The sequence below is a fragment of the Danio rerio genome, chromosome 14 (genome assembly GCF_052040795.2).
Source record: "Danio rerio strain M-AB ecotype USA chromosome 14, GRCz13ab, whole genome shotgun sequence".
Taxonomy (NCBI): domain Eukaryota; kingdom Metazoa; phylum Chordata; class Actinopteri; order Cypriniformes; family Danionidae; genus Danio; species Danio rerio.
Window position 1 is genome coordinate 44092798 of NC_141034.1, and position 23634 is coordinate 44116431.

The 23634-nt window shown below is 35.1% G+C and overlaps 1 protein-coding gene across 41 annotated transcripts in view; it reads left to right on the forward strand.

The window, feature by feature from the left end:
- Nucleotides 1–23634, forward strand: part of diaph2 (diaphanous-related formin 2) — a 716224-nt gene that overhangs the window by 589170 nt on the left and 103420 nt on the right. For all 41 annotated transcript variants that reach the window (XM_087281958.1, XM_087281970.1, XM_087281979.1 and 38 more), the window contains one exon: nt 13870–14005. In XM_087281958.1, the coding sequence (XP_087138084.1) occupies nt 13870–14005 (136 nt within the window). The remainder of the gene's footprint in view (nt 1–13869; nt 14006–23634) is intronic.

A 23634-nucleotide genomic window follows, 5' to 3' on the forward strand; every position in this document is an offset into this window, starting at 1 on the left:
TTTTCTTCATGCATATATATATATATATATATATATATATATATATATACAGCTTTTTATCAATGCAGATTTTTAAGTAAGAGCGCACCACTCAGAACTAAAGCTGCTGGCCTTGTCTTAAGTGCGTGTGGTGATTTAGCTTATTTTATCGTATTTGATAAAGACATTTTCCTCACAAGGGTGAGGAGATGGAAGGACAGGCTTATTGGGCAGATTAAAGCATACATAAACTGTGCTGAGAATGGAATGTATAATGTATTACCAAACGTGTGGCTCCCATGCAGATAAAAGAGTCTCGGAAGCCTCTTATCCTTTCAAAGTTCCATTTGCTTCTGTATTTGGCGGATATCAAGGCAACGCCTCCTCCCTGTCAACTAAAAATCCCTACCTAGGGTTTAGGCAGGTAGGACTAGGTTATTCCTGATAGGATGGGATTTATCCAGACTGAGTGTGAAACCAGAGGAGGCGTTTCAAGTACATCTCACTGTACAAAGAAGATAGAAGATGTTCAGCTAATTGATTCTTCTTCTTGAAGTCTGACTTGTATTTGCTTCTTATATCCTAAATGGGGCTTAGGGATTATATGAATGAAACTTTATGAAAACTTTTATGCAAAACATTAAGAAGCTTAACAGAAAATGAGTCTTCAATTGTGGGTGTGCAATTTTTATTATGTGTTAACTAATTATTCACACTTAGCCTAAACATGTATACATCTTTAAAGAGCGAACTGCACATTTTCATTTTCAAGATGTGTGTAAAATATTTATTTTAAAATATATTGTGGAAAAATGAATATATATATATATTTTCTTCTTTTCTTTTTATTAAACAATTGTATTTGTATTGCTTAAAGGTGATATATTAATTGAGCGTCTTCTGTTAAGTGCGATATGCCTTGCATATTAATGAAGCAATTTTGATGACGCAGATTGTCTAAAATTAACTTGAGTTGGGCTGTTAAAATTTCTGTGGTTGAAAATAAACACAGAATTTGCAGTTGAGAAGTTGTGCTTTTGATGCTATGCAGAGAATTAGTAGAAAAAGAGAATGTATGTATGGGTGCGGCCAATGAAGGACTGGAGAATGAATGACAAGTGACAAATTTCACTAAACTCCACCTGTTAATGTCAGCTGAGTACAAAATCATGAATCAGTAAAATGAAAGTCGTTGTGCTCCTCCTGAATGTAACTTTTGCATTGCATTGAGGATACCATAATTCTGTGAATCAAATTATTCATTTGTATCCCAAAAATTTGTAAAATTTCTGACAAGAAAACCCTCTTTTGACCTTTTTTATTGAACAGTCATGGAATTAATTAGATATTTTAACAAATACATATTTAATAATCACTTATTACTGATTTGTTCTGAAGCTTTTATACATATTTTAATGTATTATCAATTCATTTGTATTTATCTGAATATTTTACCTCTAATCGTTTGTCATTTTAAGTTGTATTACTCCTTCAGGAAATTAATTCTTTACAAGAAGAGCTTGTCTACCCATAGTGAGTGTTTATTGAATGGAGAACATTTCATAAATTTTGGTTTGCAGTTTAAATAACACTTCCCCTGTGAGAAGTTGTTAGCAAAACTGCGGCAAGGGCATCCTGGGATTGATATCATTTTCATTGAAAATGGGACTTCAATATGGATTTAAGGAGGAAGGCAGAACGCCTGCAAATACAGCAGCCTTAGTGTTTCCTCATTTCGCCTGCTCTTGCCTATACTTCATCTCCCTTAAAGCCAAAAAAAGAAGTGATAACACTATGTCCAGAAGGTATGCTCAAAGTCTTCAAAACCCATTACAGTGAATGGCAAGCTCTCCTTGTCTGAGGCTTCTCTTCACAAGAGAATATCTAGAAACCAACTTTCATTCGCCCTGATCAAAGTCTAGCAGCACATGACACGGCTCTCCCCCCCAGGATGCAGCGTTGAACGGCTGTAAAAGGGGCATCTATGAAAATAAATTATTCTCTCAAGCGAATAGGTCTTTATGAATAAGTTATCACTGATTTAGACTTCAATGCTGGGAAGAGGAGGGCTGCTGGAGAACATAAACGTGGCTGGACGTCCAGTGGCACTACAAATATTCCCTTTGTGGCCTTTTTCTATTCAAGTATATGTATTTTTTTTTTACTAATTCAATATTTTATTCTATTTTATTTTTCTGTGTAAAATGTGTGAAAAGGCCAAAAAGTTGAGAGTCCTTGTGGTGTATGCTAGGGATGTCATATTCTCATAACCAGACTTAATGTGATACATTTACAAGTTATACATTATCAAGTGTTTGTCCTAAATATCCAGGTTAAAAAAAAAAAAAAAACATTTAGCAAATTTTAGCCGAGTAAGCTCACCAACTTTGAAATGCCATTAGTCCAAAATCTTGCCACTGTATTCATTCCTGTTGTTTTAACTGAGTACTTGGATCATTAACATGTTCTGTTCAGTATAATATTCCTTTTTAGCACGGACAGTCGGCTCATTAACAAGTGTACTACAGAATATTACTTGTAGCGTAAGTTGTTAGAGTTGTTAAGTTATTATCAAAATTTACAATGTGTATTTTACTAGCACACATTGTTATTATTTTTGTGAACAATTAATCCATGCAAGTGAATCTACTGAGACAACTTAATCTACTACTCTTTCACTGATAAGGTCAGTTTGACAGCTTCAGACACAATATTCTTAATCATGCCCCTTTTACCATTAGTTTGCTATGAGGGGATTGATGCATGAAAAGAAAGCCCCGGCCCCTATTCAATATTCTATTTCAGTTGGAAAAACACTAAAATAAAAATCCCAGCGGCTTCTTGTTCTTTTGGACTTTAAATGTGCTAATTGAGGCCACCCAACCAATCCTCAATCCCATCCGGGTCACGGCACCAATTTGAAAACTCCACCTATACTCTTACTGATTTGAACTTGTAACAAGGCCCAATCCCAATACTAAATTTCTCTTACTCCTACCTTTAATTTTGCATGTGAAGGGGTAGGCTTATATCCTATATAGCAGTCACACAACATACTTTTACATCTAACAATACCATGCCACAAAAGTCTGGTGGCTGGGAATGACCTTTTTACAGTATCTGGTATAATGTTAATGTTGTTTTCGTGTGTTTACATAGATGAATATGGCCACGGTGTAAATGCACAGAACAGTTACAAACTTATTGCCACTTTATATGATTATAATAACATGATATTGTTGCCTTTGATGATTTCCTGAAAATAAATACCAAAAAATAACACAACTGGAATACATACAGCAGTTGCGATCATTGATCTCATATGTAGTAAGAGATCGCAATGACATATGATGACATGTGCAGGTTTATTAGTGGTTTCCCAGTTCTTAGGGGTAACGTTTGAAGCCCTTCCGATTCACACTTTGTTTTAAGGGCCAAAGGGAAGGGGTAGGGGTAAAACTGGTTTTAAAGAAAGGAGTTTAACCCAATTCAGAATCACCTCAATGGACTTTATGAATGGAGTTTTGTTAATATTAATGCGACTAAATGAATGGTTAGGGTGTGGTAGGACCATCTAGCTCCTCTCCTAACATGCAGCAAGTGGAATCTAGAAGACCCCTTCCATTTTATATTGCATTTCTCCAAGCAGGATTCGAACTGGGATGCTAAAGACCACCTCAAATAGAGCTAGATACAGTAAATTGCTTTTCACATCAAATCCCGTTACGATGTTTGCCACGTATTTTCAAATGTACTCTTTGACTCCTTGGCAGGGTAAGGTTATTAAAGAAATTTATATTCATGACTGGGCCCCGCACATAATATATGTTCCACCATAGCATATTTATGGCACCTCATAGTTTTATCAACATTTATCCTCAGAAATGACCCACATTGCTATATGTTAAATTGCCTGAGTGACACATCCATTTGGTAGGACAAAAAAAAGCCCCGCCTGCCAGTTCCCATGAAGCGTGCACGCTCAGATAAGCGAATCCATTAGCTATATTTCTTTTCAGGGTCAATAGAAATTAAATTTGATTTCAGCACATGAAGTTTGTTTCAGATCGTCCCATCAATTTATCCAGTGCTCTGCCACATTTGAACTATGGAGAATAAGAGAGAGAGAGAGGGGGACTCCCACTGCATCTTCGTCTTCTCTATGTAATCCTGACTAGCGGCTGTGGATGAATATCAGTATATTAATGCCTTATCAAAGTGCGGCAGATGGCGATAAACCAACAGTCTCACTTGTTAATTGAGTGAGCCACAGATTACGCCAATAAAGTCAGCAGAGGTTGAGCTACAGTGATGGTGCCTGACAAGCATGACTCAGCTAATCAATAGACTGTACACGTATATGCAGTGAGCATGCATATTTAGCCCTATACAGTGCACCCAGTTTTTCCACATTTGGTTATGCTACTGCTTTAGGTAACACTTTAGAATAACTATACGTTACAACTAGTTAACACATCATTAATAAACTGTTGGTTAATGAGTTATAAATTACTTGTTAAATAAAAGTTAATAGTTTGTTAATTATTTATAACTATCCGTTTTAACTAGTTAATAGTCCATTAATAAACTGTTAGTTAATGAGTTGTGAATTACTTTTTACATAAAACTTAGTGCCTTATTTATAGCCAATAGATAATTTACAAGCTGTTTGTTCAACATAGATGAAATATTTAATATAGTGTTTAATGTATAGAAACACACATACTGAGCCATCACATGGCAGAACAGCAGTATACAACAGATTTCAAACTTATGAGGTTTGGGGACTTTTTGTGCTAAACATGAAAACAAAATAAATAAAAAATAGTTTTATTAGAAAAGTTCTACGAAAGTTTCACTGGTATTAGTAGATGGTTATAAAACTATGAACAACTGATCTGTAAAGTGTGAGTTAATAGTTAATTTAGTTATTAGCTTAAGTATTGGGATGTTATTGGGACGCTGTTCTAAAGTTGCAACTATTCCTCATGTACTAACAGTTAATAAGTTAATAAATGAAGAATAGTTGCAAGAATAACATTCCAATCACACATATAAACTATTAACTGATACTTAAGTATTTAGTAAGTGTTTTACCGCTTGTTCATGATCTACTACTAATTTATTAGGTATAGTTATAAATCATTAAAATACAGTTAATAAGGCATTTATAACGTGTCAACTAACAGCTTGTAAGTTATCTATTGGCTATCCATAAGGTACAGTTATAAATAATCAACAAAATGCTAACTTTTATTTAACAAGTCAATTATAACTCATTAACTAACAGTTTGTTGATGGACTAATAACTAGTTATAACGGATAATTGTTTTAAAATGTTACCCCTTTGGCAGCAATTACAGCCTCAAGTTTTTTTTGAATATGATGGCACTGGCTTGGCACACCTGTCTTTGGGAATTTTTGCCCATTCGTCTTTGCAGTACCTCTTAAACTCTATCAGGTTGGATGGAAAGCGACAGGTGTACAGTCATTTTCAGATCTCTCCAGAAATGTTCAATAGGATTTAGGTCTGGGCTTTGGCTGGACCACTTAAGGACATTTACCGAGTTGTTGTGAAGCCACTCTATTTATATGTTGGTGGTGTGATTTGGGTCATTGTCCTGATGGAAGATGAATCGTTGCCCCAGTCTGAGGTCAAGAGCACTCTGAAGCAAGTTTTCATTCAGGATTTTCTTCTAATCTGACTTGTCTTCCAATTCCTTCTGTTAAAAAAAAAAAAAAAAAAAAAAAAACATCCACACAGCATGATTCATGTTTTTTTTAGTTTGAATAAATTTGCAATAATTTCAAACAATCTTTTTTCTTATTGTCATTATGGGGTATTGTACAGTAAGTAGAATTTTGAGAAAATAAATTAGTTGAATCCATTTTAGAATAAGGCTGTAACATAAAAAAATATGTGAAAAAGTGAAGCGCTATGAATACTTTTCAGATGCACTGTAAGTGTGCGCTTGCAAAAACCAGTCATTGAAGGACGCTGGCTTTATCTATTATGTCGGCCCTGGGAATAATGATAATGATGATGCTAGTAATGGAGATTGTGATGTAGTGTGATGTCATTGCTGCCTCGTTTTCATTTCCACCGAGCAGTCACTGTGAGTGATAGTAATTAAACCCAATGGAGTGTCCCTGCAGATTAGTCTAATATTAAAATCAACACACACAACATCGGCCACTTTTCAATCTTGGCAATTTTGTAGGCCTCTCACAGCCTGGTGAAAACTAATAGGGGATGCGATCCAATAAATAAATAAATTACTCAAATGCGGTTCAGTTCGTGTACATTTTGTTTTGGCCAAAAAGGCCCATCTGTGGTGTGGATTTGTTTTGTCCTCCATGTCTCACACTCTTTTTTTTTTCCCATTCTGGAAGTATAGCCAAGTGTGAATGCGTTGCATGTAGGACAATACATATATGATGAAAAAATTATTTATGATTTATAGAGCCCTCTGGCTTTAGGAAAAAAACAGCTTTTTTTGTCCATGTGTGCAACACATATTCTATTCTGAGGAAAGACTACAAAGCCACATCCACAACGAAGGATTGCAGCAGTATTGTGCTTCCTTAGTGTCACTCCGCTGCACATGTACCCACCGAATATATTTACAAAGACATCTAGTCCTCAGTGGCTGCCTGGAAGGACACCATCCTATCCTGTGCTTGCCAGCATGCATAAACACAACCGGGGTAGATGGAGTCCATATTGGCAAATTCAATTCCGCAGCAATTCCTCTTCTAGAGTAGTGCAAACACTACTGTGTACAACAGCCCGTCGAGCGTCGCTTTACCAATCTACTGTAGAGATCGCACAACAAACTGTTTTTTTTTTTTCCTTCCTTTGTAAAATGCACTTTTCCCAGGTGGGTGCATTGTGTTGATTGGTGTTAGAAGTAAATTGCTTGTTTATTATCATCTTTCGTATTCGCAGATCAAGTTGGTGATTCATCCAACTGAAAATGTGATCAAATCCTCCCACATTTTCTTAACTGAAGATGGATGTGATTATGCGTTGTTAATATTTTGTGTGTAAGTGAGAGTGTTTATTATTTTATTAATATCCATCCTTTATCCTTTATGCTGGTTTAAATAGACATGCATGCAAATGGGTGAAAGATGACAAAAAGTGCTATACAGCACTACATGCCATATTTTATCAGTTCATTAGTATATGCATGTATTTAATATTTATTCATTCAACAAAATAGTGTTATCATACATACATAAATACACAATATTACTTATTCATACACTACTGATCAAAAGTTCAGTAGATTTTAGTAGGATTTTTAAGTGTTCTTCTCCTGCTCTCCAAGGCTGCATTTATTTATTCAAAAATACAGTAAAAATTGTTAAATTGCGTAATGTTGTTGCATCATAAAATAACCGTTCAGAACTAGTTTATGATTTAATTTAATAATTTATTCCAGTGATTTTTAAGATTAATTTTCAGCTTCTTTACTTCAGTCTTCAGAGTAAGATGATCCTTCAGATATCACTCTCATGTTATTATTATTGTTTTTATTATTATTATTATTATTGGAATGTGAAGAGACTTTCAACCAGTACAACAAAAAAAAAATGTTTGTTAAGACAATCACCTACTGCACCTTTAATAATTTCACTCATATTTTGACATTTTAATATATATATATATATATATATATATATATATATATATATATATATATATATATATATATATATATATATATATATATATATATATATATATATATATATATATATAATTTAACAAATATTTATGTATAAAAATAAGAATAAAAAATAAGAAATAAAAAGGGTATGTTCCATCTTGAAGTCACATAAATAGTCATTTTTTTTATGGCATCATCTTTTTAAAAATGCAGACAGATAGAGTGCTATCTCTCTCATTTTTAAATAACCCATCCTGAGTACTCTAATTAAGCAAAAGAGTTTTAAGGGAGACTTTTCCCCCTGTAATCAGCTTTCCTAATGACTTTGGATTATTTAGTGTGCAAACACAATTAGCCAGCCTAATTTGCCTTAACATATTGATTGGTGGCCATTGCTGACGACCACGGGACTTCCAGTGGATTTGCTCCTTGTTTATTTCTGTCTTATTTTTTTTTATTTTTTTTTTTGGTGAAACTAACCTTTACCTTTGGTTTGCATAGAGCGTATCTGCAGCTGTGAGATATCAGCTTTCCCTGGCAGGGAGGACCGATGGGGATGCGATTTGAATTCGCAACAGTCAGAGGCACTGTGACCATGAGGAAACAAATTTCCGTGAGAGCGTGCAGCTCGGATGAATGCTTTCAGCCCGACAACATGATCATGGTCTAAATTGTGCATTTATTTCTCCCAAGCAGACGTATGTGCTGCATGTAAAAATGGCAAATCGCACACATCCCACCGTTATTCTTGCTTTATGCTAATGCGATTCTGTCCTTTGTAGTCAATAGCACAGACGCTTTTGCGCTATGAGAATGAAATTCAAAAGCACTCCCTCTGGGGACTTGTTTATCTCATGTAAAGCTTCCTAATACCTAAAACACAATTAAGAAAATTGATAAAATCATAAATACTGCCCCCAGGCTAATTGGGATCAGGCAAAGAGTTGAAAACATGTTTGTTGCCATGGTAATTAGGGTTTTTGCATGTTTGATGAGGCCAAGATAATTACGTTGTGTAATCGTGTTTGTAGTCAGGATTGTTTGTTTGTTTATGAAAACTTTTTGCCAGCAGGAATTATTTTTTTTTTTGTCACTCTGAATAAATGATTTTTCAATTAAGGATCTAACGCTTGACGATGGGTTTGATGCTATCTCCAATTACAAGACTGAGATTGAACTGTCAGTTTTGGAGAGCCGTAATCCAGTGGCTTCATAATACTCCATTTGAGAATGCGAAATCACAATAACGGGAAGAATTGTTTATGCTAATGTTTGTTGTCACTCTCTGCTATGAATAGATGAATATAGAATCTCTTCTCGTGCTCTTTGAAGGACAACCATATGCATGCTGACTCAATTACTTTTTATTAGAACATATATTATGTTTATTCATCGCTGACTTACAGTATTGCAGCCAAATGCAAATCTGGAACAGGTGCGCGTCTCTCGCTCTTTGGTGTTCATCCGTCTCGCTGTCATTTCATGAAAAGACTGTGTGGACTTGACAGTGGCTCCGCTAGACATTGCCAAAATTCAGTTGTTCAATATATTGTGATTATGAACATTCACAATATTAAAATCATTCAGAATACATTCATTCATTTATTCATTCATTCTTTTTTTTTTTTGGCTTGGACATTAATTTGTCAGGGGTTGCCACTGCAGAATGACCCACCAACTATTCGGGCATATGTTTTACCCAATGGACTAACACACTTTGGACAATTTTGTTTACCCAATTCACCCTTGTCTTTGGACCGTGGGGGAAACCGGAGCACCCAGAGGAAACCCATGTCAACACGGGGAGAAAATGCAAACTCCACACAAAAATGTCAACTGACCCAACCATGACTTGAACCTGCGACCTTCAAAATACAGTGAATAATTATTTATTATTAAAAAAATTTTTATTGTACTTAGGATTTTTCAGATTCACATCACCTAATGGAGCGACACAGTGGCACAGTGGTTAGCTCTGTTGCTTCACAGCAAGAAGGTCACTGGTTCGAGTCTTGCTGGGCCAGTTGGCATTTCTGTGAGGAGTTTGCATGTTCTCCCTGTATTTGCAAAGGTTTCCTCCGGGTGGTCCTAGTGCTGGTTTTACAGTTGGAAGGACATCCGCTGCGTAAAACATATGCTGGATAAGTTGGCGGTTCATTCCACTGTGTGACCCTTGATAACTTTTCAGCCTACAACACCTTAAATAACAATGCCAGTAACTCGCAACCCCTATATTCCTTAAAGGTGGTTAAAAATATACAAATGTTGCACACACAACAATAGGCCTATATAAACACAAGCATATTGACAACATAAAAAAGTGCAACAGTTTAACAACAATATGATATAATTGATATATTTATTGATTAGTTTGTGTAATTTAATATTAACCTTGTCTAATGAGAGCGGTGGGCACAATGTTTTCAGCACAAGCCTATTCTTGGTTTAATTTTAAAGACCACCACTCAGAGATCTTCCTCAATGTTCAGTTGTGCTCTGTATTTATTTTTAATGTATTTGATTGTGGTGACGCAGTGGTGCAGTAGGTAGTGCTGTCACCTCACAGCAAGAAGGTCGCTGGTTTGAGCCTCAGCTGAGTCAGTTGGCGTTTCTGTGTGGAGTTTGCATGTTCTCCCTGCATTCGCGTGGGTTTCCTCCGGCTGCTCCGGTTTCCCCCACAGTCAAAAGACATGCGGTACAGATGAATTGGGTAGGCTAAATTGTCCATAGTGTATGAGTGTGAATGAGTGTGTGTGGATGTTGCGGCTGGAAGGGGATCCATCCATCGTCGGTGGCCTATAGACATCTCGACGCTGAGCGGCCATCATGATCATCCGCCCCGCCATCATCGTAGCAGCAACCCACTCATGAAGAAACACACACTCAGGCCCCATTTACACTAATACGTCTTATTTTTAAAATGGCATTTTAGAAACAATCCACGTCCAAACTGAGTTTTACCTAGCATTTCTGAACAGCTCTCCATCCACTCTACACCACTGAAAACGAACATCACGTGACCACACACACACTCTGGCATGTGCTGCAGCAGCACATGCACATGCGTGAGCTCGAGGTAGTCAGTGGGTTCTTTGAGCACAAAACCCTAGAAAGCAGTGCACATCGGACAGTTTATCAAGGATGTACCGCTAAATAACGTGTCACTATAGTTGTTAAATGTGATATTTAATTAATCTCGTCTCTGTCTAACAACTCTTCTGTTTTTTTAAATTCTCAGGTAACGTGTAACAACATCAATACACTGCTTCAATATTTCGCTTTCACGCTTGTGCTTAGTAATTTTAGCGAAAACCTCAGATACTGTTGGTTGGTTTCTGTTGGTTGTGCACCTTTTCTACCAACCAAGTTTGTCGACACCATTATAGCGACACAGATCACTCTGTCTATTCATGTCAGAGTCCCGCGGAAAAAAAGTGATTGACAGATGCTAATTTTGTGTAACTTATCTTTTTTTATTTATGATTTGATTATGGGTAAAACAAAGACCATGCAGGTCAGGTAGTTAAAACGGTAAGCTACAAATAATTAATTTGTTATGAATGCCATCATCCATCACGATGTTTAACATTAGACATCGTAAGATGCAAATTGGTCGACATCGCCCAATCCTAAACTGTATATGCAGTACAATAAAGCAATGCACTAAGTATAGTTCAGGTCAATATCATGATAACACTATAGACTGTGGTAAGAGCTTCACTAATTAATGGCAGCAAGAAAATCTAGAAGCTCCGCTATATATCGACCACCATGATGAGCTGCACTTTTCTCCTCCCACTTGTACCCATGATCCTGGTGTCTCAGCAACGAACACGACACGCACGTCTGAAACCCTAAGGGAATCTGAAAGGGCCAGACTGTCGACACTCATTATATCCTACCAAGAAAGACCAAGACGCACACACACACATATATATTCGCAAACACAAAACACTCATTCCTCCCTCTAAGGCAAGGCCTGTCAGGTTAGTGGTGCAGGCCTGGGGTGAAGAGACCTTTGCTGTGCTGGAAAGGTTATGTAGAAGTGGCTTATTCTCTCTCCTCCGCTGTGTCTCTGTGCCCTCTGAGCATCTCCGTCCAGCTCTTCATAGCGCCTGACACCTCTGTGGCATTTACAGAAGAACAGAGGAGGAGGACGATATCTCCATTTCTCTGTATACAGGCCTCTCTCTCCCACTCGGCTGGTGCCCGGCCAACAACATCCTGGCATTCAGTCACTGGAAACATCCAGGATGAACGCTGCGTTATCTACTTCCACATTACTGCTTATGGAGATTGTAGCTCAGCGGGCACAACGGCGGTATCAGGAGCCATCTTGATGTTCAATTAGACAATCTCTGTCTGCTTCCTCTTCTCCACACTCATTGTTTCATTCACTGTGAGGAGAAAGACTGCGACTGTGTTCAGTTCAAGAGCACATAAGCCCTGATGATACCCGGGAAGCTTTTTTACATTGTCAATGCAGATTTTCGAATTTAGGAAAAGATTTATAGATGGTGAAATGTGATGAATGGAACTGAAAGTTAAGATATGTGTGCACATTTATAATTCATTATAAGATTATTCAGTATTCTGTTATAAAGATTCCTTTTTAAACATATTTATTCTTATAATTGAGTACAATTATTCATTAAGCTAGATGACACTTTACAATAAGGTTGTATTAGTTAATTTTAGTTCATGTGTTTACTACCAATAACAAACAACTCTGTAAAAAATGCTGGGTTCCACACAATTCCCTCTTGTCATTCCAACACAAATCGATTAAGTTACCTTAATTGTTTTTGCTAATTTAAGTAGATTAAACATAAAATAATGTTCATAGTCAATGCAGATTTTGGAATTTAGGAAAAGATTTATAGGGCCCTATCATACACCCGGCGCAGTGGGGCGCAAGACGCGGCGCAATAGTCTTTTGGTAGTTTCAGCTTGGCGCAAGAGTCGTTTTGAGGCATTGCGCTACGCTGTTTAAATAGCAAATGCATTAGTGCTTATTTGTGCGCCCATAGGCGTTCTGGTCTAAAAAGGAAGGCGTTCTGAGGTGGACCGCTGGCGCGTTGCTATTTTGAGAAACTATAATAGATTTTTCATTAGACCAAAACTAACCCGGTATAAACTCAGGCGCAGAATTGCGCCTCGTTTACGCACTGCTTAATACGCACAAGAGAGCAATAGGCAAATACCTTTACATATGAAAAAAAATTAAATATTGAGGATATATATAGGATATAATAAGAATAGATATAGAATATAAATAAAGGATTAAAATATTACAAAACATATTATTTTCTAGCCTATATAAATATGAAAAATCACTGCTTTTATGTCTTTTTCATCTCGGGAGGCTTTTTCAGTTCATTCATAACAATTTGCATTTGTATAATGTTATTATTATTAGCAGTATTATTTAATATATCCATATTTATATTTGTTTTATTAAAAACAAGCTTAGATCTGACCACCTGTCAGGTTTAAGACCATTTGGGGCATGGCAGGTGTATTTGGAAATAACTCAGTATTTTGACCACACTTGGTCATTATTGTTCATTTATTCGTTTGCTAGAAATTAGAACTGAATTTAGAAATAGTTTTGAAACAAATCTTTGCGCTTAATAAACAAAATTAATAATTTATAGGCTAATTGATGTTTGTGTGTAAAGGTTTCCCTATCCAAGAGCGAAAGTGAAAGTAGATCCATTATCTCTCATTCTCATGCAGTAGATGCTCTGTTTAACAGTTTTCTGTTAAAAAAAAACTGTCAACTGTTAACTGTTTACTTGTGAAATGCTCATTTTTTCCACTTAGACTTACTTTGCGTCCTGTAAATAGCGAATGCGCTCTTGGCGCGACGCAGCTGGGTCTTAAAGGGAATGGGAGATGAGACTCTAATTGGTTTATTCTCAAAACACACCTATAACTCATTAAGAAAATAAACTCAACCCTTTTAGACCATGCGCCTTGGCGCAAGGCAGATTTCCCGTCCTTAAATTAGCAAAAACGTGTCCTGACACGCCCTGAAAGCGTTTGCGCCCTGCGTTTTGCGCTCTGCGGACGGACTGTCAAAATAGAGCCCATAGATGAAATCTGAAATCTGTTATAGATTTATTTTCTTTCTTCACCTAAATTTTCTGCAGGCTTCTCATTTACCATCTGATTTCATTGTCTCTCATTGTCTTTCTTTCTGACGTTTCAGGATGCTGTGCGGGAGAACCACAAGAAGAGGGAAATGGAGGAGAAGATCAAGAGAGCCAAGATAGCAAAGGAGAAAGCTGAGCGCGAGAAAATCGAGAGACAGCAGAAGAAGAAACAGCTGATTGACATGAACAAAGGTATGGCACTAATGTCCCGTCGGGGCCTGACTGAAGCCCTGATCGTCATTTCGCAAAGCAATAAGCACTGCAGGGGTGGTGGTGGTGGTGGAGGGACACGTCCAAACTTCTTCTGTGAAAAATCACACTCCTTACCGTCTGATCGCTCACACAGGCAAATGTACAGGCAGATTAGATGTCGCTGAGGATGTTGTATTTAATAGTCTGGTCACACTTTATTTTAATGTTCAATCCATTCTGTTAACTAGCCATTAACTAAGACTTTTAGCTTAAGATTTTTAAACTAATGTTTAGCTGATTATTAAGACTTATTGATTTTTTTATTTAGTGTATACTACAGTTTGTAAAGAAGTGGGTGTGGCTAACTCACAATCAGTCAGTATTTGAGCCTGAACACGACGCTGCATGTGTCAATGCTAGAAATGCCTGCAGCAATTTTCATCGAATATTATTTGGCAAAAGTTATTTTATATATATATATATATATATATATATATATATATATATATATATATATATATATATACAGTTGAAGTCAGAATTATTAGCCCCCTGTATTATTAGCGCCCCTGTTTATTTTTTTCCCCAATTTCTGTTTAATGGAGGGAAGATTGTTTCAGCACATTTCTAAGCATAATAGTTTTAAAAACTTATTTCTAATAACAGATGTATTTTGTCTTTGTCATGATGACAGTAAATAATATTTTACTTGAAAATTTTCAAGACACTTCTATACAGCTTAAAGTGACATTTAAAAGCTTAACTAGGGTAATAAGGTGCACTAGGCAGGTTAGGGCAATTAGTCAAATTATTGTATGATGATGGTTTGTTCTGTAGACTATGCAAAAAAGAATTAGCTTAAAGGGGCTAATAATTTTGTCCCAAAAATGTTTTTAAAAAAATTAATAACTACTTTTATTCTAGCCGAAATAAAACGAATAAGACTTTCTTCAGAAGAAAAAATATTATCAGACATACTGTAAAAATGTCATTGCTCTGTTAAACATCATTTGGGAAATATTTAAAAAAGAAAATAAAAATCAAAAGGGGGCTAATAATTCTGACTTCAACTGTATATATATATATATATATATATATATATATATATATATATATATATATATATATATATATATATATATATATATATTATTTAAGATTTTTCTTTATAATGCAAGTGGAATATATTTTATACCTGTGAAAAGATTATAACTGAGGGAAGTTCAGAATAATCAGGTTTGTCCACACAACAGTAAAACATGACGTGCAGTATTGTTATGCTGAGCATAACCCAAGTTCATTTTTCATTGCGTATATCTTAGGAATTGAAAATATTATCAGAACACTCATTAAAGCAGCTGTTAATGGCTTTAAATGTAAACATCTGCATCATCCTGATATGGAAAATTATGCTGATGTGTCTTGCCCTTAAATTGATGTGTTGATTACAGTAAGTTCCACCTAGCAATTAGGCATCAATTGGGGTCATAAAATCACAAGTCTGATTTTAATTTATGGTTAGAAACTAATACTTAAGGAGAATAAAAATCACAAACCTGATTTTTGTCAGTTAACTCTTCCCAAAACCGCAAAAACAGAAATTAAGATTGTGTTATGAAATAATGTGACACTCTTTTTATTTATTTTTTTCAAGTTACTTATTATTCAGATGCAAAAAAAAAATAATAATATATATATATATATATATATATATATATATATATATATATATATATATATATATATATATATATATATATATATATATATATATATATACATATATGTATATATATATATATATATATATATATATATATATATATATATATATATATATTTGAATAATTCTATAGTAAATATATTGTCACAGTCATAGTTATTACTGTATATTATACACCAAGGGTGAGCGGTATGAGCAAAATTAAATTTCACTGTACAGTATATTGTATGTTTCATAGTATATTTCACTGGCCATAACAACCCAGCTCTGGTTATAGCTAATGGGTGCTGTTGATCAAAGGTGCAATAGCATGTTAAAATCATGTATGCTTCACAACCATGTAATTATTATTTTTTTTTTTTAAATAGCTTCGACAAAGCTAGTCCTCTCATAATTTAACTTACAGTATTGACCCTTTTCACTGGACAGTAAGGCTGCATTTCAACAGTCATCATAACCCTTCATGTTTTTAATATTTAGATTAAAAAACAAAACATGTACCTTTGTAAAGCTATACTTTGTATTTTATTATTTTTCTTTTCAAAATTAATTAATTAATTACATTTATGTGAGATTTCTAATGCAGCATCTATGGGTAGGATATTAGATTTAATATTGTTCTCTCGTCTAGATGTCCTTTTCAGTCTCAGTTTATTTTTATTTTATTTATTTATTTATTGTATTTTTTTATTCTTTTTTTTAGTTGGTAAAACACTATAGTCTAATGGGCTAGATGCACAGCTAGTGTTTTTCAACCTACGATAAACTTCCGATAAAAGGTTAATGTGACTATTTTCAATTTCATATGGTTCCTTTTACAGCATCGGCGTTGTAACATAATAAAAATACAGTCAGTTAAATAGATTCAATCATTCATTTAGTTGTTTAAAGGGAGATAAAAGACATCAGTAGCAGCAGGCCAGCGCACAAACTTCATTAGAAATGCTGGGGTAAAATATATTTTTATTTTAAAGAGATGGCAGGGAAAATTGTATTTAATGCAGTGCTTCTTGCCTGGTCTGAGACCCACTTCCTATCACATATCTACAGTATATGGCAGTGAAGATCACAGATTTTTAAACATATCAGATCTTTAACGTGGCGATTATGCAATGGAAAGTGCTATGGCTGGCTTACTGAAAATTAAAATCTGTGTGTATATATACCCCATTTGTCTTTTGTTATGTAATCAAATTGTAATGCTTTCTACGTTTAGCCGACTATGACAATGTCCGCTGCTGAATAAAGGGTCTAGTGCTTACATATTAACTAAATAGACGATTGTTTGAGTTTAGTATCTGGAGCATTTCTGAAATTGCTCAATAAGGTTGTGGAGCATCTAGGCAGCAGTAAGAGACTGTGCTGACAGGCCCCTGCCAGAAAAGATGTAGGTCACATGTAAAGATAAGCATCTCAGGTTCACTGCTTTTGTAGAGCAGACAGATAATGGATTGGCAGATTGCCTTTGGCCTAGTAAATGGAGTTGAGAGTTAACTATTAAGTTTTTGCAAGCTTGCTCGGTTTATTTCTGAATTGAAAAGAGGCCGCTTTGACAGTAGCTTAATTCAGTTTGAATCACAACAAAACAGGTTGAATATGAAGCACAAATTGTCCTCTGTGCAGAGTATTTCAATATACATGCACATATAAAGCTAGTAAATTGTGTGTTTTGGAAAAGAAATGCGAGGTTCGGTTTAAAGTAAGAAAAAAATGTCAAGATGTCTCACGCAGCTTGCAAATTCAGGGCAAATTCTTGCCATGAGAGATACGGAGTACTCACTGCACTGCGCTATTCTGATCCTTACAATGAGACAGAAATTCCTGCCTCTGGCCAAAAGCTTTCTTCACAAGCTCCAACTTAAAATGTCACACTGAGCCTAGCGCTTTACTGCGGCCTCGCATTTGAGCAAATGACATGTAGAAGTTCAGCTCTGTGTGCTTCTGCAGGATGACTGATGCATGCTAGTTTCCTAAGAAGTGACCGCATTGTATGCTGAGCTCGTGATAATGCAGATGGAAAGACGGTGGATAACAAACCCTCTAGTGCAGTCAAGAGTCCTTTATCTTTACTTCGCACTTTCTCTTTGCCAGAGCCCATGAAAAGACTTTTATCACTGAACTGCTGTAGTCATCACTAGATTTAAATTGAGAGAATGTCAGTTAGCTCTGTTGTACATTTGGCTCCTCATAAGACATTTCAGACGCGTTATGTAATGATTAACTGATCAGGCTCTCATTTGCATTCAAATATGACTTTGAAAGCTCTCTACTGTTCTGCTAGAAGTGCACTACTGGCCTTCTCTGTATGATGACACAAAGCGTAGATGGCAGCGCAGCAGATTTAAAGGTCTCCTGAAATTAAAATAAAGTTTTTTAGATGTTAATATCAGTATGTAAGTTTTAAGGATATCTGTAAGCTAGTGTGCGCTATAAAATAATAAGAAAATCCACATGTAAAATATATAAAACTGATAATAACATGTAAAGCTTGCAGTTTGTCACTTCCATCTAAATTAATCAACGTTTTGTTTCACATCACCTCATCAAAACTTGACCAATCAAATGCTCTCTTGTATCTGACATGTCCCGCCTCCTTCAAGACATTTCTGTGCTGTGATAAAACAAAATGCTTTTGGCTGATTTTTAAGGGGAGGGGCTACTCTATGTCCTGGCCTCTCTTCATGTTTCAGTTGAGACAAAGAGCTTAGAATGACCAAGAGGTGACACTCTAGTGTAATTTGGGAAACAGCCACTAGAGGGCGCGGCGGCCATTTTGGAACGAAAACTCCAATAGAACAACAGCATATTATAAGTCTGTAAAATAAACTATTAAAATGATGCTGATGATTGTGATAATAAGAGTTGTATTGTCGTCTTTCAGGTTGTATCTCAGCTTTAAAGCACTTTTTAAATAAATAAATAGAAAACAAAGCAGCTGCTTGCCATCGCGACAGTAATGAGATCCAATGGACGGCCGATCACTTTCATTCCAAAATGGCGGAATCCAGGGCTGTTGCTGGGCGCTGCTGTTGCAATGGAACATTCTGTTGAGAGTCGCCTCTTGGTCATTCTAAGCTCTTTGGTTGAGATTTCGTCAAACATCGAAAATAAATGCACTTTTGAAAAATGCACAGCCATATCACCCTGCAGCTCAAAACTGGTTACTCTCTGAAGCTAAGCAGGGCAAATATAAAAAAATAAAATAAATTGTGAATTTTGTCTGGCCCAAGTCATCATTTACTCTCCTTTTACTTGATCCAAAGCTGTTTTGAAATGTCCTTCTGTTAAACGCACAATAAGATAATTTGAAGAAAGCTGTAACCCCTGACTTTCATAGTATTTGTTGTGATTATTTATGGAGGTCAATGTTTACAGATTTCGTCAAAATATCTCTTTTAGTATTCAATAGAATAAAGGAAATTTTTAAGATTTCTTTACTCATTTTTTAAAGAATTTTTAAAGATTTATTTACTCCCTACTTAAGGGTGAGTAAATAGTGAGTATATTTTCATTTTAGGGTTACATCTTCCTTTAAAGTTGAAAACAGTGCCATCTGTGAATGTCTGAGCATATGCACAGTTTGGTCAGAACAGTGAAAATATGATTAAGTTGTTTTCATGCCTGTTTGTTGTGATTAAAATTGCAGTGTGCCACATATTTTAAAATGAATATTGTTATGAGCTTAATCCCATCATTGTACTCGAAGTGTTGTTTGAATGAGGTAGGATTAATTGTGATTTTGTTTACATCTCAACATGGCAGAAACACAGATGTTCATGGTTATGGACACTGCGCTAGATTTATTATAGTGCTGCACTAAGCTGAACTTTTAATGGATTAATAAAATTTAGTTTGTTTATTTTGTAAAATAATAATACAATTCTAAAGGACACATTGGTTGTATTTTTTTCTGAATGCTTTGCAGAGCTATGCAGTTATATTGGATTTATTTTAACGATGATTGATTTTGAGTAAGGTTTAATTGATTTTTAGCTAAAAGTGCATATTGCACTATTTGTACAAAATACAGGTATTGCTATAGGTCTCAGGATGGACAGATACTCAATATTAAATAACTCAGAATAGACCAAGGACATAAAAACACTTAATGAGGACATCCCTGTTATTATGGTTTGATTTTTTTTTACTCTACAAAATATTATTTATGATACTATGATTTCAAACCTATGTGTTCAACAGCCATTATTTTGATATCACATTATTATTATTATTATTATTATTATTATTATTATTATTATTATTATTATTATTATTATTGTTGTTGTTGTTGCTGTTGCTGTTGTTATTATTAATATTACTATTATTAGTATTATTGTTGATTAAACAGTTTTGATACTTAATATTGTTTGTGGAAATAAAATATTGTTGTTATGCTAAATATTAATTTATTAAATAAGCAACATTGACAACTATAGATGATATCTGTGAAGCACTGTATAATAATAAAAATAGTGTCATGCTGTTAAAATTATTATTTTGTGTGTGTGTGTGTGTGTGTGTGTGTGTGTGTGTGTGTGTGTGTTGCTCTGTTCTGTAAGCTTTCTACCTCATCAGCATCTGTCTGTTTTTCTATTTACCCTGAAAACAGATCTCAGCTGCTGTTGATATTACCTGTGAAAGTGTATTGAGTTCTTTTGAAAATATTTTGTTGTTACAAAATGGAAAATTAATACAATGATTTGTATGTTTTTATAATTTTATTTAGTTCAATTAAGCTACAATGATTGTTTGTCTATGAGCGATTATAAAAAACACATATATCTGCTTCATCAGACAGCAGAAACATTAATTAACCCAATAACATTGTAATCAAACACCATTCAGTGGCTCGGCTGGGTGTCTTTAAAGAAAATAAAATCATTTTCCCTAGTTGTACTCTTTTTTTTTTTTTTTTGCCGAATGAATGAGCTTAACAAAAGTGCATATGTGCATTTTTAAAATTAGGACAGCACCATTATGTTGGTCATTTTTTTCCATATATATCCTCTTTTTGTGGCACACGACCCTCTTTCATTAGAACCCATGTCTAACGGCCTTTTGATTAATTATAGTTTTTAAGGCCTTTTCAAAGGACTATTTCTATAAAGAGATTTTTGAAGTCATTTTGCAAATTGATATCTAATGCCCTTCACATGCACATGATTAACAATGAGATGCATATTTAACGAGGGCTTAATTCATTTAGGGTTAAGAGGATGTGTTTGACGGGACAGTGGAGCTGGGCAAATGAATATCTGCACCATTTTCATTTTTTAAAAGTATTTTTAAAGTCACGCAGACAGCTACTGGAAATGTGTCCTTGCAAGGTTTCTCCAGCAATTTTGAGTGCCGTGTGATTGATGTGAATGGCAAGTGGGGTAAAATCTGTTTTTCTTGTGAAGTATTAGAAATCCTAATATGGGAAATTGCTCATGAAATCATTACCCGGCCCCCCATTTGTTTTAATTTCCTCTAAGTGGATTTCCATATTCTCTTAGACTGACCAGATGTTCAGCATTCACCAAATTACTTAACCCGCTGAAAGTAAATGGGGATTGATGTAAAATAGGCCTAAATCCACCTAATCCTTCTGTCTTTATTAGGAAAATATGTTTTGTCCTAGCAGAACAGCCATTTTGTCATATATTATGAATCTCTGCTGTATACAGGATGTCCTACTCATTGCGAAACATTACTTTGTGTGTGTTCTCTGTTCTGTATGTTAAACTGCTGGCTGTCTTGTAATCATAGTTGAAGGTCACTATTGTTTCCCACTAGTGCCATTGAGTTGAATGAGGCACAACAGGACTTCCATAAACACAGGGATATTTTTAGGGAAATGTAACTTCTGCAGAGCCCACGTCTATGGTGGCACAATGAAATGTAAACAAAAATAAAAAGTCCATAACAAAACAAAAACAACTCCAAACTCTACAAAATCACAGCAAAACACAAATCCATATAGAAATTTTATACAAGACAACATATGCAAATGTGCAAATTACATATATGACATACATAATGTTTTCACATACAGTATATTGACCTTTTTGAGGGATGTAAACAATAACAATGTTCCTAATGTATTTTTTTGTTTTACATTTTAAACTTCCATAGCTAATGTTACAATAATAATGTTACGATAGCTGTTTTAACAATGTTATGATTGAATCAGCAATTGCTACAGATATGAAATGGTTTGACAACAAGCAGGAAGTATTTATTGGCTAATGACATCACCACATTGAAATGGTCTATAGCAGGGGTGTCCAAACTCAGTCCTGCATGGCCTGTATTCTGCATAATTCAACACCAACTTCCTTCAAAAAAAAAAAAAAAAAAAACTCCCTGAAAGTTTTTAGTACATCTAGAAAGAGCTTGATTAGCTGGTTCATGTGTGTTTAATTGGGGTTGGAACTAAAATATGCAGGACACTCCGGTGGTGGTGTGGAGTGACCCCCTTCTTGACTGTGAAGTGATTTGGGGTATGGTCATTTACAATAAATGCACTATATAAAAATTCACATTACATTAAATTAAAAGCAGCCAAGGTTCCCAAACCTTTAGCCATCCATCTGAGGTCTGGCTATGTGAGACTATGCACTGTCCACTCTTGGTCATTGGACCATCTTTATTACATCTGAATGTGATTGTGTACTTTCCAACAGTGTTTATTTACGAATATAATCTTACAAATTTGGCTCCATGGAGACATTTTTGACTGAGTAAGAGACATGACCCTGCCTGAAAATTAATTTCATTTGAGCCACTTCAGTAGAAAACATAACACGGGTAAAGTAAAAAATCTCATTGAGTTCAATTACAGGCCACATTTCAAGATGTTTGTTGTCTTTTTTTCCTTCACTGCTGGTGTTTCTAATATGTAGGTCAGTTTGAGAATAGAGAATGTTGTTGTTTTGCGGTCACTCGCTGAGTCATCGTAGATAACATCTTCTATCTGATATATATATATATATATATATATATATAAACAGACGGTATAATAAATGATGTTGTTTAATACGACTGGCACACATCTGTTAGAGTCAGGAAGAGAGTAGCTTCACTTTCCAGCCTGACAGTGCAAATGATCCTTTTAAAGGTTTAGAAAAAAATGTCTGTAGGATTAAAGGACTAAAAGAAAGATTAGTGTATTCTTTGGAATATTTTTTATATGTGATGATAGCTGTCATTATCTGTGTGGTTGAGCTCAGTTTTTTAAGGGCTGTCTGCCAGTGGCTTTCAGAATGAATACTGCTCTTTACAGTATCTCTGAATATTTGCTATAACCCATCACGATTCTTTCAGCACTCTTAGTCACAGACAGTTAGTTTATAGGTACTGTAGAATGATTTGTGTGGATGTGTCTGTGTGTGTATATAGTACCATACAGCGGTCTGTATATATTACAATTATTTTTGTATATCAGCTTTATTCTGCTTTGAAGTTATTTGTTTCATTGCAGTTAAATTAATAATAATAATTATATTGCAAAAAAGCTGTTTGTTCAGACTTTATTTTCTAACCCAGGCTCATCCCAGCTGGCACACAACATCCTTAATATTAGGTTAGATTTAGATCATGATGTCAGGTTATCAAAATTCAATGTCTAGCCCGCATCTAAGGACACCATTATTTTGACGTCCAACAACGACGTCAAATTACATTGATACTGGTCAAATTTTAGGTTGTGTTGGACATTGACCAAAATCCAACATTTGATAAATGTCATAGTGGTAACATCCACCCAATGTCAATGGTTCATGTGTCATGATGAGATGTTGAATAGATGTTAATATTTGGTTGAATTTAGGTTGGATATTGACGTTTGCCTGACGTTGTGTTCTGACGTCAACCCGATTTTTATTTCCAAACAAAATCCAACGTCCACCTGTCGTTGGGGTAC